This window comes from Taudactylus pleione, unplaced genomic scaffold, assembly GCF_031769625.1.
Source record: "Taudactylus pleione unplaced genomic scaffold, aTauple2 ptg000256l, whole genome shotgun sequence".
In the NCBI taxonomy this organism is placed as follows: domain Eukaryota; kingdom Metazoa; phylum Chordata; class Amphibia; order Anura; family Myobatrachidae; genus Taudactylus; species Taudactylus pleione.
Window position 1 is genome coordinate 15,004,148 of NW_028284658.1, and position 18,639 is coordinate 15,022,786.

General features: G+C 48.7%; 1 protein-coding gene across 2 annotated transcripts in view; it reads right to left on the reverse strand.

Moving 5' to 3' along the window:
• The window catches only part of LOC148514970 (arf-GAP with SH3 domain, ANK repeat and PH domain-containing protein 1-like), a 232,087-nt gene that overhangs the window by 32,082 nt on the left and 181,366 nt on the right, over nucleotides 1-18,639 (reverse strand). For both annotated transcript variants that reach the window (XM_088480677.1, XM_088480676.1), the window contains exons 16-17: nucleotides 3,192-3,283; nucleotides 324-510 (exon numbers count right to left, since the gene is read on the reverse strand). In XM_088480677.1, coding sequence (XP_088336803.1) covers nucleotides 324-510; nucleotides 3,192-3,283 — 279 coding nt within the window. The remainder of the gene's footprint in view (nucleotides 1-323; nucleotides 511-3,191; nucleotides 3,284-18,639) is intronic.

The following is an 18,639-nucleotide window of genomic DNA, read 5'->3' on the forward strand; positions in this document are numbered from 1 at the left end:
CACACTAGAATTGTACCGGCTCGGGGGGCAGATGGCACCCAGCCCAGCCCGCCACTGGTACTGTATAAGGGGCACTGCATGAAGGTGCATATGGAAGGAATGTTCCCAGAGTGATGAGAAAGGGGTGTGTCATGTTGACACGCCCCATTTTTCAGTGGCGACACCCTTTTTTGTGTGTGTGTGTGTGTGGGGGGGCGGCGTACCTTTTTTAAATTTGCCGTGAGCACCAAATATCCTAGTTACGCCACTGGAGAAATGGATATTTTATTTCAGGTTTGACAAGAATCAAGACTTTATAGTAATATTAGCTGTACATCAGTTACCTGCGCTGGTTGTGGCAGTGGCTCGGTTAAATCAACCTTTTCAGCATAAGCCTGGATCAGTGCATAAATGTCTTTAAAACGTACTGCATCCTGAAGCTCGTGCAGTCGTGCCACTGGGTGTGTGTTGCTTCTTTTGGTATACAACCACTGCACATACTTGGAATTTATGAAGTCTTTTCTGGTGGTCCTGATAAATACACCACAGAAGATTACTTTTGCTAATTACTCCACAATATCACTGTTGAGTATTCTTTGCATTACGGCACAGGAAAAAAAAAATCCAGACTAACATAACATAAAAATATTCAATGTTCTTTAATCAACTTGATACCAATAACATTGACAGAGAGTAAAAAAAAAATAAAACAAAAAACCCCATCTGCTTATGGTAATAGAGTATCTTGGGAAAGATGTAACCCTCCGTGAAAGAATCAACATAATGTATATATCCTATAGCATGCAAATGTACTTTGGTACTACTACATTAATGCATGGATTACCACTGTATTATTTGGAGAGATACCAGTCGATTGGGCTGCAATAAAAAAGGTCGACATTTAGAAGGTCGACAAATTCTAAATGTCGACAGTAAAAAAAAAAAAAAAGGTTGACATGTTCAATAGGTCAAACAACCATGTATTGTCGCCATGGTTAAATGGCCGACAGTTGAAAAGTTGAAATTAACCATGTCGCCACAAATTATATTTAAGGGTAAATTTACTAAGATGGGAGTTCTATTTAAGAATTGATGTTGCCCATAGCAACCAATCAGTTTCTACTTCTCATTTATCTAGCACCTTCTAGAAGATACCTGGAATCTGATTGGTTGCTATGGGCAACATCATTTCTTAATAGAACTCCCATCTTAGTAAATTTACCCCTTAGGGTTAGGCTAAAATAACAAAAAAAAAGTGTCAACATTTTACAATGTAGGGTTGTGATTGGCTCTTGGAAATCGTGATTACCCAGTATATTTAAACAAAAAATAATAATACCAAATCAACATAATACAGTTATTTGTGTTAATGGAGCAGTTTTCCTTTTGTATATTTTTTGTAAATGCAGAAAATATATTAATATACTAATGTGTATCGAGGGTGAGATGCCCACAGCAAGCTTTGGGTGAATTTGTTGTAATGGATATGGCATATTAATTGACTATCTGTTTTGACTTGGCTGAGTGCTGGACCAAAGCCATTGGAGAGTGTTTCTGTGTAAGTGAGAGCGAGTAGGGGAAAGTATCCAATGGTATCTCTCACCTGTGTAGATATCTAATACCAGGAAACCACATAATTTATACACCCCATTATTATCTGGATCCAGAGCTATACCATTAAGCCACCAATTAGTATGTTGTGTCCCTGTGTTGAAAGAGGGCTATCCTTCTGACTAACCAGAGTAGTAAGTAACTGCAAATAAGCAGAATGTCCATTGGCCCAAATCTAGGGCCTGATTCAGACTATTACGGTATTGCGGTGTTTTCGCAATACCACAATGTTTCTTGATATGCATGCTCAGAGGTCACACTGTACATGTGCAGATCCTAATCTGCGATCTCGCTGGCAGTGCCCAACAGCAGCAGCATGATTGACTTGCTGCAGCCATTTAGGGAATAGAGCTATACTAACAAACCAAATAACAGATAAACACTAAACAAAGTAGAAATGGTTCTGTTACATTAGATGGAATAAATACACATATATTTTAAGACCATTCTTAGTCTTATGTAATATGTTATGAAGTGGAAATAAATAAAATTGTCAGATAGCATGATGGTCACCAGCCCAACATCATTACTACAGGGCATAACTCCAGGTCAGTGTTTCCTAGCTCCAGTCCTCAGCCATCCCTAATAGTGCATTTTGTAAAGGGGTTGGGTACACGATGCCGGCACTCAAGATGCTGACGCCGGCATCCTGACTGGGTCAAAATCCCGACAAAAGGACGTAAAGGTAAGTATACTACCCTTCAACTACCCCTCCCTCTATGCAGCCCAAACCTGCCCCCCCCTCCACAGCCTAAACCTAACCCTTCCCCCTCTAACCCATATACATACTGTCGGGATGCTGGGGCTGGAATTCTGACTGGTGTGAGGAGTCCAGTGTCGGCATTCCGAGCACCGGCATCCTGACAGCTGGATAATAACTACATCCCTTGTACAGATCTCCTGGTTGGTGTATTCATTACATTTTAAAACATTCACAGGTGGAGCTAATTATTTCACCTGTGATACTGAGAAAATCTGTAAACCATGCGCTTTTAGGGGACCCTGATGGCTGCAGTTGAGAAACACTTGTCTAATCTACAAAGGTATGTTTTCAATTATACCAGATACATAATAAGAATTGATAGAATCCGAGAATTTTTTTTTACTTTCTATTTAGTATTTTTGTTATTTTTCATTTGTTTAATAACTGCATATACACAGCTTCACACCAAAATGAAGTTATACACTAACACATAAATTCAAGGTGAATAGAAGGTAGGAAGTTTGATTCTGTGGTGCATAAATTAATGTACTCATCCTTCTTGCTCCCCCTTCTAGTATTTAGGGGTCTATTTACTAAGCAGTGATATGAGTCAGAGTGATAAGTGATAAGAAAGTGATAAGGTGCCAGCCAATCAGCTCCCAACTGTCATCTCACAGGCTGTGTTTGAAAAATGACAATTGGAAGCTGACTGGCTGGCACCTTATCACTTTCTTATCACTTTTCACTCTGTCTCCTAACACTGCTTAGTAAATAGACCCCTTAAATGTAAAAAAAAAGCCAACAAGTGATAATATTCAGTTATACAGCCTAAAAGGTAAGGTAGATGCTGCACAATTAAACAATATACATAAGGAGGACAAGTGCAGGATATACTCACATGGGGCTGTCTATAGTAGGTTTGATTGTTGGAGACGGAAGGTTGGCTTCCACAATATCATTAAATCCGGAGTTACCAACATTTTTGCCTAGCTGAAAAGACAATGTGAATATGAGATAAGAAGAAACATAACTTGGTTTATTATAAAGTAATATTGTGCTTTAGGTCCCTAAAGCTTAGATATCCAATCAAGTATCACTTTTTCAAATAAACAGAACAACAGGCAGTACACAGTGGGCCTAATCTACAAACCATTCTCTATGCACACTGCAACAGACCATGGCTTTGCACTGCAGTGCCTGAACAGTCACACAGAGCACATTAAGATGCATGCCTGCCATCTACTGTCACAGGACAGTTCTGCAATTTGGAAAATCAATTAAGTGTGCAGAGATGAGGACAAATTTCAAGAGGAGCACTGTCCGAAGTGTACCTGGTTTTGCCTTTTAAATGATTGCCAATTTAAAACATCGAACAGACTTGCCAGGAACTCACTGATGTCTGCAAGTTGCAGCCTATTACAGTTCCCATGTGTGTCCAGTATGTGCTGTGACACACAGTAGACAATCAAAACAATTGCAAGGAATATTATTATTACTCGATTGGTTGATGCAGTAATTTGTCTATGGGTCAGCCTTTTGGACTAACCTATACTGATAGTAAATATACTATATTTATATAATTTAAAAGTTATAACGGAGAAATGGATTGAAAGAAAGGATAAAACACACATGTTAGAATCACAGAATGAGTAAGTTTATGTATGATTAGATAGATATTATATTTGATCAAATCATATATACTGTTATATTTGTTGAAAACATTGTATGATTCTATAAAAATTGGATGTGTGATTTTATTTAGATAGATGTAGCTTTACTGCCATTTACTATCCCAGTCAGAACTTTGACTAGTGAAGTTATGTGGGTATAAAAGAGCCTATGTGACAGTCTATGTGACAATTATTGTACCGTGGAAGCATAGTCCAACGCAGACAACTGGTATTTGGGGCAAAAAATAGGGGTAACTGAAGGTCATTTATGAAAAGTGGAAAATGCAATAGTGTTAGTTATGACCGTATGCCAGCTTTCCTGCGGAAGGTGTGTCTCAGACTATTTATTGTACTTGTACTGTATTATTTATTGGTGACAATAAATATTGGTGACAACCCACACCCTGTGGTACAACATGCATTCCAGGACTAAATCAGTGCTTGAGCTGCAGGTAGACCAGTAGCATTGTGAACCTATCTGTATACAAGTTAAAAGGGAAGTTACATGGCAATACTCTATGTGCTATATTGCTGCTGCAGTTATTGTTACTGCCCTGTCCAGTGGAAAAGGTATTATGCTCCAAACATATATAGGAAAAACACACACATTGTATATACAGGATATCCTTGCATATGATGAGTTAAACACATAATTTACACCAAGTGTAGCAAGTATGTATATATACATCCTGTGATGGCAAATGGATTGGGTTTCACAGAGTAATAGAAAATGCTAAAGTCATATTACCTTTTTTCTACACAAGATTATTATTTTATGAAGTACACAAGAGAGGGTGTTGTCTGGACAGGAATTAGTAAATGCAAATGTTCCATTTTCAATATAATTGTAAACACAAATTCAAACACAAACACAATTTAAATAAAACACAAATATCTGTTGCCCCTTAAAAAAATATGAGATATGGTAAGAACTTACCCTTGTTATCTCTATTTCTACGAAGTCCATAGGGTTCCACAGGATACCTTGGGGTATAGGTGTGACGTCAGTCGCAGGGCACCAAAGAGTTAAGCTTTCAGCCTCCCAGGATGCACTAGGTCCCCCTCCTATACCCCGCCCCTGGGCCAAGGCACCTCAGTTAGTTACCAAGCCATAGGCCGGAGGAGGAGAAGGAAGAGAGAGAACAAAGATCTGGACACATACAAGAATCACATTCTCACCAGAGGGAGACGGAAAACCGGTGACCAGAGCAAAGCCCATCTGCAGCACAGGTGCGACAGGGCGGGAGTCCTGTGGAACCCTATGGACTTCGTAGAAATAGAGATAACAAGGGTAAGTTCTTACCATATCTCATATTTTCTACTTCAGGGTCCATAGGGTATCCACAGGATACCTTGGGGATGTCCCAAAGCAGTATCCTTTAAGGGTGGGGACGCTCCTGTGCAGAAAGGAGAATCCGCCGCCCGAAGGAAGCATCCTGAGAGGCGAAGGTGTCAAACCTGTAATACCTCACGAAGGTATGGACAGAAGACCACGTAGCAGCCTTGCAGATCTGAACTGCCGAGGCACCACGTCGAGCTGCCCACGAAGGACCCACAGACCTAGTGGAATGAGCCTTCAGAGAAGGAGGGACCGGTAGGCCTTCATGAAGATAAGCTTCAGAAATAGCCATACGGATCCAGGCTGCCAAAGTTTGCTTTGAAGCAGGCCAACCCTTTTTACGGAAGCCATAGAGGACAAACAAAGCGTCCGACTTCCTAAACGAAGAAGTGCGGTCAACATAAGTCCTTAAGGCCCGCACAACATCCAAAGAGGCCTCACCCACGGAAAGACCCGGTGAGTTAAAGGCCGGAACAACTATTTCCTCGTTAACATGAAACTGGGAAACAACTTTGGGAAGAAACTCGGGCCGAGTGCGGAGCACTGCCCTGTTCCCATAAAAAACCAAGAAAGGGGGTCTACAAGAAAGAGCCCCTAACTCAGAAACACGTCTGGCCGAAGCAATGGCCAGAAGGAAAACAGTCTTAGCTGTTAGCCATTTAAGATCCACTGAGCCCAGTGGTTCAAACGGCGGTCCTTGGAGAGCCCTCAGGACCACAGCCAAATCCCAAGGCGCCACAGGTGGAACAAAGGGCGGCTGAATGCGGAGAACACCTTGCATAAAGGTGCGCACATCCGGGATTGTAGCAATCCTACGGTGAAACCAGACAGATAGGGCCGAAACCTGTACTTTCAAAGAAGCAAGGCGAAGCCCATGATCTAGTCCCGCTTGCAGGAAGGCGAGAATCCGAGACAGACGAAACTCCCGCGGTGCATAACCTCTCGGTCGACACCACTGGAAGAACGTATGCCACACGCGATGGTATATCCTCGCGGAAGACGGTTTCCGAGCTCGTAACATGGTACGCACCACAGAGCTGGAAAACCCCCGGGACCTCAGCATGGCCGTCTCAACAACCACGCCGTCAAAGACAGCCGAGTCAGGTCCGGGTGAAGGCAAGGACCCTGAGACAGAAGGTCCGGTCGTAGCGGCAACCGCAGAGGACTGTCCACGGACAGACCCTGAAGGTCTGAGAACCAGTGCCGTCTGGGCCACGCGGGAGCTATCAACAGGAGCGTCCCTCCTTAATGTTTGAATTTCCGGATTACCCGTGGAAGAAGGGAGACCGGAGGGAACAGGTATGCGAACCGGAACGTCCACCGGATGGACAGAGCATCCACCAGAGACGCCCCTTCGTCTCTTGTGCGAGACCCGTACACCGGCAACTTGTTGTTGTGCCGGGACGCCATGAGGTCGATCTCTGGAAGACCCCACCTGTCCACCAGCAGTTGAAAAACGTCCGGGTGCAGGGACCATTCCCCCGGATGAACGTCCTGGCGACTTAGAAAGTCCGCCTCCCAATTTAGCACTCCCGGGATGAAGACCGCTGATATGGCCGGAAGATTGCGCTCCGCCCAAACCAGGATCCGAGAGACCTCTACGAGAGCCGCCCGACTGCGAGTTCCTCTGCCTGTTTATGTAGGCCACGGTGGTAGCATTGTCCGACTGGACCTGCACCGGGCGACCCTGGAGAAACCGCTGTGCCTGCTGGAGAGCATTGAAGACCGCACGGAGTTCCAAGATATTTATTGGAAGCTCCGCTTCTGTCGGCGTCCACCTGCCCTGGAACAAGTGTGGACCCGAAACTGCTCCCCAGCCCCGAAGACTGGCGTCCGTTGTCAACAGGACCCAATTTGGAACCCAGAACGGACGTCCCTTGTTGAGGTGGGTCGTCTGTAACCACCACGCAAGGGACAGGCGAACCTCCTGGGTGAGCACAATCGTCTGGGACTTCAAAGACTGAGTCAGCCCGTTCCACTTGGACAGGATCAGGTGCTGCAGAGGTCTGGAGTGAAACTGGGCGTATTCCACCATGTCGAACACCGACACCATGGAGCCCAGTAACCTCATCGCCGAGTGTAAGGACACCCGGCGGCTGTGCAGGCAACTGCGCACCCTTGACTGTAAAGCAGAGATCTTGTCCTCCGTCACGAAGATCCTTTGCTGTCCCGAGTCCAATAAGGCTCCAAGATGCAGAATCCTCCGAGACGGGATTAGAGTGGACTTCTGCCAGTTGATTAGCCAGCCGTGCCGTTGCAGCAGTGCAATGGTCAGGTCCAAGTGGCGTAACAGGAGCTCTGGAGATCCTGCCACCAATAACAGGTCGTCCAAATACGGCAACATGCGGACTCCCTGCAGCCGCAGAGAAGCCACCATGACCGCCATCACCTTGGTGAAAACACGTGGTGCTGTTGCCAGGCCAAAAGGTAACGCCCGAAACTGGAAGTGGTCGCTGCGGATTGCAAACCTGAGGAACTGTTGATGGCGCCAAAGAATAGGGACATGCAGGTAAGCGTCCTGTATGTCCAATGACACCAAGTAGTCCCCAGGTTCCAGCGCCAGAATGATGGACCGTAGGGTCTCCATCCGAAACTTCGGGACCCGCAAAGACTTGTTGAGTGCTTTGAGGTTGAGAATCGGACGATATGACCCATTGGGTTTCTGTACCAAAAATAGATTTGAATAGAAACCTTGGCCCCTCTGGGAGAATGGAACAGCCACTATAACTCCAGCCTGGAGCATAGTGTGCAATACCTTCCGCAGCTCCGTAGCCTTGTTCCGGTCTGATGGGAGACCCGTGGTGAAGAAGCGAGCCGGGGGTCTGTGCCGGAAGGAGAGGGCGTATCCGTGGGAAACCACCTCCAGAACCCAAGTGTCTGTCGTAGTGGTCGACCAACACTGGGCGAACTGTAGCAGGCGGCCTCCCACCCTGGGATCCCCCAAAGGGAGGCCCGGACCGTCAGGCCGCAGGCTTGTCATCTGGCTTGGGGGCCGGACGTCTGGTACTCCATGCCTGCTTCCGGGGCTTGACCGATTTCTTAGGGCCAGCCTGTCGAGGAAACGACTGTGGTTTGGGCCTGCCCTGGGCCCTAGATGACCGAAAGGACGATGGTCCCGAACCAGAAGGAGCAGCGGCCGACGGGAGACAAGCAGATTTGGCTGCCGCCAGCGTGGCCACAATCTTATCCAGATCCGGACCGAAGAGAACTTCTCCGGTAAACGGCAACGCTTCCAGACCTTTCTTGGAATCTGCGTCCGCCTTCCAGGATCGCAGCCACAAGGTGCGACGAGCAGCTACCGCTGCTGAAGAAATTCTAGACACCAGAGTACTAATGTCTAGAGCCGCCTCGTTGATGTAGGTGGCCGAATCACGGAGATTGCCAATCAACTCCGCCTGTTCGGCCGGACAGTCGGATTCAAAAGAAGCCTCTAATGAATCCGCCCAGCGCTCCATCGCTCTGGCAACCCAGCAAATGGCCATAGCCGGCCGTGCTGCCCCCCCTGCAAGGGAATAAGCGGACTTCAGGCAGATTTCTACCTTGCGGTCCGTAGCATCCTTAAGGGAGGACATGGATGGCATCGGCAATGTGGCACTACGGACAAGACGGGTCACGTGAGAATCCACCTGTGGAGGGGATTCCCACTTAGCAAAATAATTATCCGCGAACGGATAAGCCACCGCCAGGCGTCTCTGCGGCTGGTATCTTTTGCCAGGTTGTTTCCACGCCTCCTCTAAATGGTCCACCAACTGACCCGAAAGAGGAAAGACTGTGGCATCGCCCTTCACATCTTTGAAAAAGGCATACTTAGATTTAGCCGCTGGGGGAACTTCGTCCTCAATCACCAAGGCTGTGCGGACCGCCCGAATAAGTCCAGGAATATATACTTTGGACTTAGCATCAGCGTCCTTAGTATGGAGAGGTTCCTGATCGTAAGGATCCAGAATCTCCCCATCATCAGACGTCCCTTCGTCATCCTCATAAGGAGCGGACAGAGACGCCACCGGCCTTTTATGAGGCCGCATCACAGACTCCCCTTGCAACACATCCGACAAGTGCTGTACAGAACTCGTCAGGGAGTTAACCCACGCTGGCTCCTGAGAACTCGGGAGCGGGGAAATAGGGAGACTGTGGGGTACCACCAATTGTCGTGGGAACCCCTGCATGGGTGACGACACCACAGACTGCTGGGACAAACCCCTCGGAGTAAACGCGGGCTGCGGAGCTAACTGGCCCACTAAAGCTGTTAACGCCTGAGCGAAACAAGCCCAGGGCGGCTCCTGTACCGGTGCTGTAACCGTAATAGGCCGCGCCATGGACAAACACTGCCGGCAAAGGCCCTCCGCGCTACCCTCCCCCTCCGCTAACGGTACTTTACACGTGGTACACTGTAGCCGGAGGGGAAAATCACTTTCAGACATGATGGCACCACGTATGTGACCTCTCTCACCAATTAAGTATTAAATAGGCGAGAGACCACCCTGCAGCACCGCACCGCAAGGGCTTTAGCAGAAGAACAGGGACAGTAATAAAGCTGACAGTTTAGAGAAGAAAAGTTACAGGCAGCAGCGCTAGCACAGTCACATACAATGCAGAGAAATAACAATTCCTGCACTAACAGCGCTGATTACTCAACTACACAGACACAGGGCCTGGTAGGACACAGCGCTGCATACACAGACCTGAGCCACAGCGGAGGAGAGGTATGCGGGGGGACCCAGACCACGATGCTTCCGTCCAGCGCTTCCAGCAGCGTTCACCATGCGTTCTGGAGAAGATGGCCGCCGAGGAGCAGAGAGGAGGCTGGCCTGGGGGAGGAGCGCTGCCACAGGACCAGTCGGCAGCATGCAGAGAGGGCTGTGTGCAGCGGGGGAGGCGCCGGCTGTGAGACAGGGAAGGCGCGCTCCCCTGGCATGCATTTAACCCCTGGGACGCCGCAGCGCTACCGCTCTGCTGCGGTCCGCTGTCCCAGGGGGTAGTGGAAGCGCAGGTTGGTCGCCTGGCTCCACGCTGCAGCCAGTCCCCAGGGAGCCCCCTGCCTGGGGACTTAGGACCATGTGATCAGCGGGGACCCACCGCGGGACCCCGCTGCTTACCTCTGTCCCCCTTGAATCCGGCCATGGTCTGGAGCATCTGGGGTCACCGCTAGCTGTGACCCCAGACGCCCACCAGCATCCCCGGATCAGTACCGGCGTTCTGGTACCAGCGGGGTGTAGGGAAGACAGCATGGACGTCAGGACTGACTGTCCATGCTGTTCATCCAGATGTGCAGCCACAGCTGCATGAAGAAAAAGCTTCAGGGGCTTTTCTAGCCCCCACTCCAACAGGTGCACCCGACTCCGGCCGGGCACCAAACTAAACTGAGGTGCCTTGGCCCGGGGGCGGGGTATAGGAGGGGGACCTAGTGCATCCTGGGAGGCTGAAAGCTTAACTCTTTGGTGCCCTGCGACTGACGTCACACCTATACCCCAAGGTATCCTGTGGATACCCTATGGACCCTGAAGTAGAAAATCAAATGGTAATCTTCTTTCTTGATGTAGTAAAAATGAAATATCAAGTAATGTGAATAGACAGCCACAACTTTATATAATATAGCTGCAATACTAAAAGTTCAAACTGCATCAACTGCAGGAGTTAAGAACCCGATACATGGTGCGATATAGCAGCCAATCCGACGGATTGGTACAATATCGCTGCTATATCTTACCGTGTATGGGCATGATATCGGCCAGTGCGCGCTCCAGTGGGGTCGTACATTGCACCTCCAGATCTTACTGCATATTCACTTGATCTGGGGATGCGATGTACGATCCCATGCAGCGATATACGGGTGGGGGAGGGTGGTCGGCAGGGGATCGTTCGTGTGTGGGGACCGCCCAATATGTCGCCTGTCGCGTCGCAAGGTGCATATGGCACCGTGTATGGGGGCCTTTACCTATGACAAACCTCAAATACAGCAGACCTGGCAAATACTACAGGGGAGAGGGAAGATTTCTGCACTAATAGTAGTAAGGACCACTAATCTAGTTAAGGTCAGGCAATTACGTCTGAAGTGGTGGTGCTCCCAAAGAGTAAGGGCCTGATTCAGAGTTGGGAATAGAAAGAGATCTCTCTCTCAACTGATCATCTTGGTGAAACCATGCTGCACTGACTGCAGGTGGGGCAGATTTAAAATGTGCAGAGAGATTTAGATTTGGGAGGGAGGTGTCCAAACTGACATCTAAATTGTAGAGTAATAATAAAGCTGTGCACTATTTGTGGGCTACATGTAAAAGCAGCCAGTATTTACCTATGTGCAAAAAAGAAATTATGTATTTACACCCCTTGCATTGCAACATGGTTTGTCCAGGTATACAGTTAAGTGCTATCTCTCTTATCTCTCTCTCTCTCTATTCCCAACTCTGAATCAGGCCCACAGTCAGTTATGAAAAAGAAAGAGAGAAAGAAAGAGAGAGAGAAAGAAAGAAAGAAAGAAAGAGAGAAAGAAAGAAAGAAAGAAAGAAAGAAAGAAAGAAAGAAAGAAAGAGAAAAGTTTTATTGACATGGGCACTCAAGTTGAATTATATGGTTACACAATATAAAACTTAGGCTCTCATTCAGAGCCGTACGCTCTGAGCAGAGCGCACGCTCTGAATGAGGGCCGCCCTCCATAATTATGGAGCGTCCTCCTGGACGCTCGTATAGCTGTGGGTCACCACCCACAGCCTATACGAGCGTGCAGTTTGATGGCCGCGATGGTCTTGACCATCGCGACCATCGAAACTGCGAGCCGGAGCCTGCGGTTGAGGTTTTCAACCGCAAGGCCCGGAGTGATTTTGGCTCTATCAGAGCCAAAATCACTGCCACTGACATCACTAGTGATGTCAGTGGGCCGGCTTCTGACGGTAGGCGTTCCCTTAGGAATGCCCCCGTCAGGGAGGCACGCCCCCCGGCACGCCCACCAAAGGGGGCGTGTTGTCAATCAACATCGACAGCACGCCCCCTTTGATCAGATACAACGAGCGAAGGAAAGTCCTTCGCTCGTCGCGTCTGGCGCATGCACACGACGGAGCTCCCTCCGTCGTGCGCATGCTCAGTGCACAACATCGACCCACTTGCGAGCGGACAGCCGCTCGCGAGTGGGTCTGAATCAGGCCCTTAGCTTTTATTGTATTATACTAATAATATACAATCTACACATACAGCATTAATGGGGGAACAGAAATAATTCTAAGATGACACTTGATGGTTTGGGCATGTCTTTAAAGCGGCGAAAATGTAAAGACAAACTGACACAGATAAGACATTACATTGTAATATAAACCAGAACCCAAAGAGGTCTATTCCTCAAGATTGTGTCATTAAAATACTCAAAAGCTTGCATAAGTTTGAGAGGATAGAAGCACCCTGTTTTTATGGCAGCAGTACTGGTTAGAGCCAATTCTTTTGTTGAACTGGCTCTAACCAGTATCGGTTGTTTTGCAGAATTCATACTTGGGTATTCCCATTTGCGTTTTCTTAAATCGATACATACCCTTCACATTTACAGCACAAAAATAGCAGTCACTCAAGTGATCTTTTGGCTCACACCACATCATAGGTATGCCGAAATTAAGTCCTTTTCTTTCACCTTTATTCCAATTGCGGAGTTATTCTACACAGGTTTTACAAACTTTGTGAGGCACCCAAATCTCATCTTACTGGTTTAGGTGACGTCCAAAATAAGCCTGATACGCTTGTTTTACGAATACAGTTATATTTTTTCTCTCTTTATTTTGCAACAAATATAACAAAAAACATCAGGGTTGTTAGTACACCGTCTCCGAGAAGAACTCATTTTAACGGCTGTATGCTGGGAGGAGGCGTGGCTGTGGTGTGAGGATGTCCCAGTAGTAAACAACATCAATGCCAATATGAAGAAGAAAGGTTATTAATCTGTGAACAAATAATGAATATCTTCATAAAGTGCTAAGTCCAAAGATAAAAATAATAAATGAATGAAAAATACACCTATAAATCACAGATGTCCCTAGGGACAGAGGCCCTGATTCAGAGCCGGGTTATTTATTTATTTTTAGAACAGCCTCCTGGTGACCACCCACAGCTATAGCGAGCGGCCATGATGATGGTCAAGACCATCTCGACCATCGAGCTTGCGATGAGACCCTTGTGGTAGGGTCTCGTGGCCGCAAGCCCCAGCCACCCCCGGCCCGTCCACCAAAGGGGGCGTGCTGTCACTCAACATCGACAGCACGCCCCCTTTGGTGCGAGACCCGGAGCGTCGGATTGCCCGTTGGTATCTGGGTCTCGCGTATGCGCATGACGGAGCCGGCTCCGTCGTGCGCAGGCGCTCTGGGCCACCATCGACCCGGTTGCGAGTGCTCAGCGCTTGCAACCGGGTCTGAATCAGGCCCAGAGGTCAAACAGGTTGTCTCAATAGATATCCAATGGATCTTGCAGTATAGCAACGTATGCGAATAATGCAAAAAAATTTAAATTAGGGCGAGGAGTCTCTGTTCGCACAGGGACTTCATGCACCACGATCTTCAGTCCAGGCAGTATATCCTCTCCCCACTTCTTGCTGACAGGTATCCAATTCTCTCTATCCTCACAGAACTCTCATCATTTGCCGACTATGGTCCGTATTCAATTAGCCGCGATAATTTTGCCGCCGACGGCAGAATCTAGTTTTCGCCTACATCGCGTGTTTTGGATGCGGAAACTTATCGGGATCGCCCCCTCTATTTGCCCTATTCAATTCCAAAGGACTCGAAAACGGCAAGCCGCGATGTCGGCATAGGTCGAAGTGCTGTCAGAAATGGGGAAATCAGCCAGAACCCCCCAAAAAGGTGCACTAACATTGGGGATCAATGTAGATGTCCCCGAATAGGCCTAATAAAGCTGTTTGGGGTACTTAAGTTTGTTTCAATAACTTCTAACTAGCGTCTTTGCACAACTGGTGGAGAATGGAATAAAGCAGTATTTTTTGGTGGAAATAAGGGTATACAATTGGGAAGCCGGCTGCCGGAATCCCGACAGCTGGCTTCCCTACTGCTTTATCCCGGCGTGGGATAAATGACCGGGCGTCTATATCTAGACGCCTGTCATTTCCGAAACGCCGGGAGAACGACGCCCGGCATCCCGATCAAAGGGATGCCGGGCGCCGCGAGCAGATAGCCGTGCGGGGGGGGGGAGGGTTAGGTTTAGGGCACCCGGGGGGACTTAGGGTGAGGCACCCCCCCGGGAGGGTTAGGCTAGGGGTAGGGAGGGTTAGGCACCCCCGGTGGGGACTTAAGGTTAGGCACCCCCACCGGGGGACTTAGGTTTAGGCAGCAGGGAAGGGGGAGGTTAGGGTTAGGCACTTAGAGGGGGGATTAGGGTTAGGGACTTGGGGGGGGAGGTTAGGGTTAGGCACCCCTAAGGTGGGTTAGGGGGTTTGGTTAGTTTATACTTACCTTAGCAACGATCAGGATTTCCAGCGCTGTCGGGATATTTCATACCGATTCCCAAATAAGTAGTCCTGTCAAATTTGGGGTACTTCAAAATGGGTGCAAGCATATTTTACAGTCTCTAAAGTGAAGTTAAAATTTCCACCTGTCGCAAGCACCTGCAATCAAAAAACCACCTCACCCCTACTTGCAGACCCCCAAAAGTTTATTTCACTACTTTTTATGTTTGTACCCCAACTTATAATTTTTTCACCCCCATTTTCAAAGTAATTTTTTGGGCTGTCCCTCACTTTGTTTTTAGTTTCTTTTTTGACGTAGTTATCCTTTGGGGGGCTGTCCCAAGGGTGCTGAGTGGTTTTCTGACGTTTGCACCCCTAAACCCCAATTCTACACTTTTTTTCCGCCTGCTTTCATAGGCGAATCTTTTCCGCTTATTACATTGCATTGACTTTCCGGGTACGCGAAAAGTTTTTGCAGTTGAATACGGCGAAATGACGTCACCCACGATACTTTTCTGCGGATTCCAACTTTTCCTGGCTAATTGAATACGGGCCTATGTACTTTCACCCTGCAATGCTACAGTAACAGGGTGAGTACACTGCCTGCACTGACAGCAGAGATGTTTCTTCATCGTGCTGCGGAGTAGGGACTCATTCCCAGTCCAATACACAAGTACATAAGACTGGCAAAAGCAGATCCCTGCATCATCGTAGAGGGCCAGGTATCAACGTGTCTAAGTGTGGTGGGCGCACCACGCAACGAGGGACAGGCTTCAGCCTCAGCGGATTGTCTGTGGTTCCTTCAATGTCAGGATCAGGTGCAAAGATTTTTACAGCCCCCAACAGCGCCCCGCAGACGCATTCCGACGATTTCTCAGATTCATCTAGCTCAGCAGCGTAAGCTAATGAAGTATTTTGTACAGCAATTGACAGGGAAGGGCAAGAGTCCTAAAAGAACAGATAGTGTGGCGGGCAGCTTAGCTCCGGATGCAACAGGGGATGCGGTCCATTGCTCTAACACTGCTATTTTGAGGGGGTTAGGTTTAGGGTTAGAGAGAGAGTTAAAAAAGGTCTGTATGTGGACATGTTCGAATCACACGACACTAAAAAAAGCTTTGGATTTAGCTAAATCTGGGGGACTGGCAGCCGAAGAAGGTAGACATAGTTATTAGAATTAGCTTTCATGTATATATTCGCGGCCTTTTATGTTGAGACATAGCCAGGTGAGTTTGTAAGCGTTTTGAAGTATTTACATTTAGTGCACAGTATGTATTTTACTGCTAAGCATAATGTTTGGCATATAATGAACTTTTAAGAAAAAACAGGACGGGCAATGCCCATTTTTGTTACAAAGATGTCAAAGTATGGTTAGAAGTTAGGCAACAGACTCGGCTTACTGCAGAATCTACTGCCGGGCGTAAGCAGCCCTTTCTGGCCCGTCCAGGGTTTAATAACGCAGGAAAGGGAATATGCTATGCGTTAATGCACAGTGTAACAGAGGGACTAGCTGCCGCTAGCAACACGTCTGTATGCTGTCCAGGGGAGCTCACCTGGTAAAAGACTGCAGTCATCCCAGCGGTCAGGGAGCGAGAAGGGGAGAGCAACATGCTAGTTCAAAGTAAAGCCCGGTCATCAGCTAAATTCAACGTTTTGGAACATTGGTTAAGGCGCTATCCTTTTAGGGAGGCGGTGCAACCCTTTTTGTTGCAGGGTTTTAAAGAGGGTTTTAGGTTGCTGGTGGTTCGCTCGGTCTTAGTTTTAGCTAAGAGAAATTTAAAATCAGCTAGAGATTTCCCAGAGGTAGTTAGAAATAAAATAGAAGCGGGAGACAAATTGGGACATGTGTATGTCTCCTTTACCTCACCTCCTTTAGTTGATATTGGTATTTCACCGGCGTAGTTCCAAAGAAGGGCTGGGGAAATTCAGGTTAATACAACACCTGTCTTACCAGGAAGGTGGTTTGGTAAATGATGCTTTAGCGTAACTACCATAGGTGCTTTGGGGTCCGGATCAGAGGGGGGGGGGCATCTTTCTTGTGAAAATTACATGCGTTTTATTATACATTTTTCAACACATGTAACTTTACAAAGGGGTCATTACATACTTTTGCTATTGGGCCTTAAATACCTAGTTACACCCCTGCATACTATGCAGACAGATGTTTACCTATGGGCTTGTCACACGCCGGCCTGGAGACCCCAGAATCAGACCCCGTCGCTTACCTGTGCGGGCGCTGACCCGCGCTGTCTTCCGGCTTCCGCGCTGTACGCTGTTGTCCTCTGGAAGGTCCCGCTGCTGTGCTGCTCCCACGCCGGCTCCTACTCACCGCTGGTCCCCGCTGACTACCTCCAGGAAGCGCTGTCCTCCGGTCCATGGGCGCGGCCATCTTGGATTGCCCATGTGACCCCACTTCCACCAATGAGGAGCCTTCTCCTTCTCTCTCAGCCTGTCAGCTCCCAGTGTCCACTATAAAAGGATCCCCAATGCTCACACAAGTTGCCAGTGCAACTAGTTTCTTAGTTTAGCTAAGTAGCCTTCCCACTGCGCTCCAGCCGCTCCACGTAGCCGCTCAGCTACCAACGTCTACCCACGGCTATCCAGCCGCTCCACGTAGCCGCTCAGCTACCAACGTCTACCCACGGCTATCCAGCCGCTCCACGTAGCCGCTCAGCTACCAACGTCTACCCATGGCTATCCAGCCGCTCCACGTAGCCTCTCAGCTACCAACGTCTACACACGGCTATCCAGCCGCTCCACGTAGCCACTCAGCTACCAACGTCTACCCACGGCTATCCAGCCGCTCCACGTAGCCTCTCAGCTACCAATGTCTACACACGGCTATCCAGCCGCTCCACGTAGCCACTCAGCTACCAACGTCTACCCATGGCTATCCAGCCGCTTCACGTAGCCTCTCAGCTACCAACGTCTACACACGGCTATCCAGCCGCTCCACGTAGCCACTCAGCTACCAACGTCTACCCACGGCTATCCAGCCGCTCCACGTAGCCACTCAGCTACCAACGTCTACCCACGGCTATCCAGCCGCTCCACGTAGCCACTCAGCTACCAACGTCTACACACGGCTATCCAGCCGCTCCACGTAGCCTCTCAGCTACCAACGTCTACACACGGCTATCCAGCCGCTCCACGTAGCCACTCAGCTACCAACGTCTACCCACGGCTATCCAGCCGCTCCACGTAGCCACTCAGCTGCCAACGTCTACCCACGGCTATCCAGCCGCTCCACGTAGCCTCTCAGCTACCAACGTCTACCCACGGCTATCCAGCCGCTCCACGTAGCCACTCAGCTACCAACGTCTACCCACGGCTATCCAGCCGCTCCACGTAGCCACTCAGCTACCAACGTCTACCCTAGGCTATCCAGCCGCTCCACGTAGCCACTCAGCTACCAACGTCTACACACGGCTATCCAGCCGCTCCACGTAGCCTCTCAGCTACCAACGTCTACACACGGCTATCCAGCCGCTCCACGTAGCCACTCAGCTACCAACGTCTACCCACGGCTATCCAGCCGCTCCACGTAGCCACTCAGCTGCCAACGTCTACCCACGGCTATCCAGCCGCTCCACGTAGCCTCTCAGCTACCAACGTCTACCCACGGCTATCCAGCCGCTCCACGTAGCCACTCAGCTACCAACGTCTACCCACGGCTATCCAGCCGCTCCACGTAGCCACTCAGCTACCAACGTCTACCCTAGGCTATCCAGCCGCTCCACGTAGCTTCCTAGCTATCTCGTTACTGCCGCATTCCTCAAACTCCTGTCAGTTCGCTGCACCCTCTCATGCGGAGAAACTTCATTAAGCCAAGCCTCCTCCAGCGAGCGTCTGCGCCAAATAATACAGATCCAAGGCCCAGTCCGGGAACACAGCTCCCAAATTCCACGTTTGT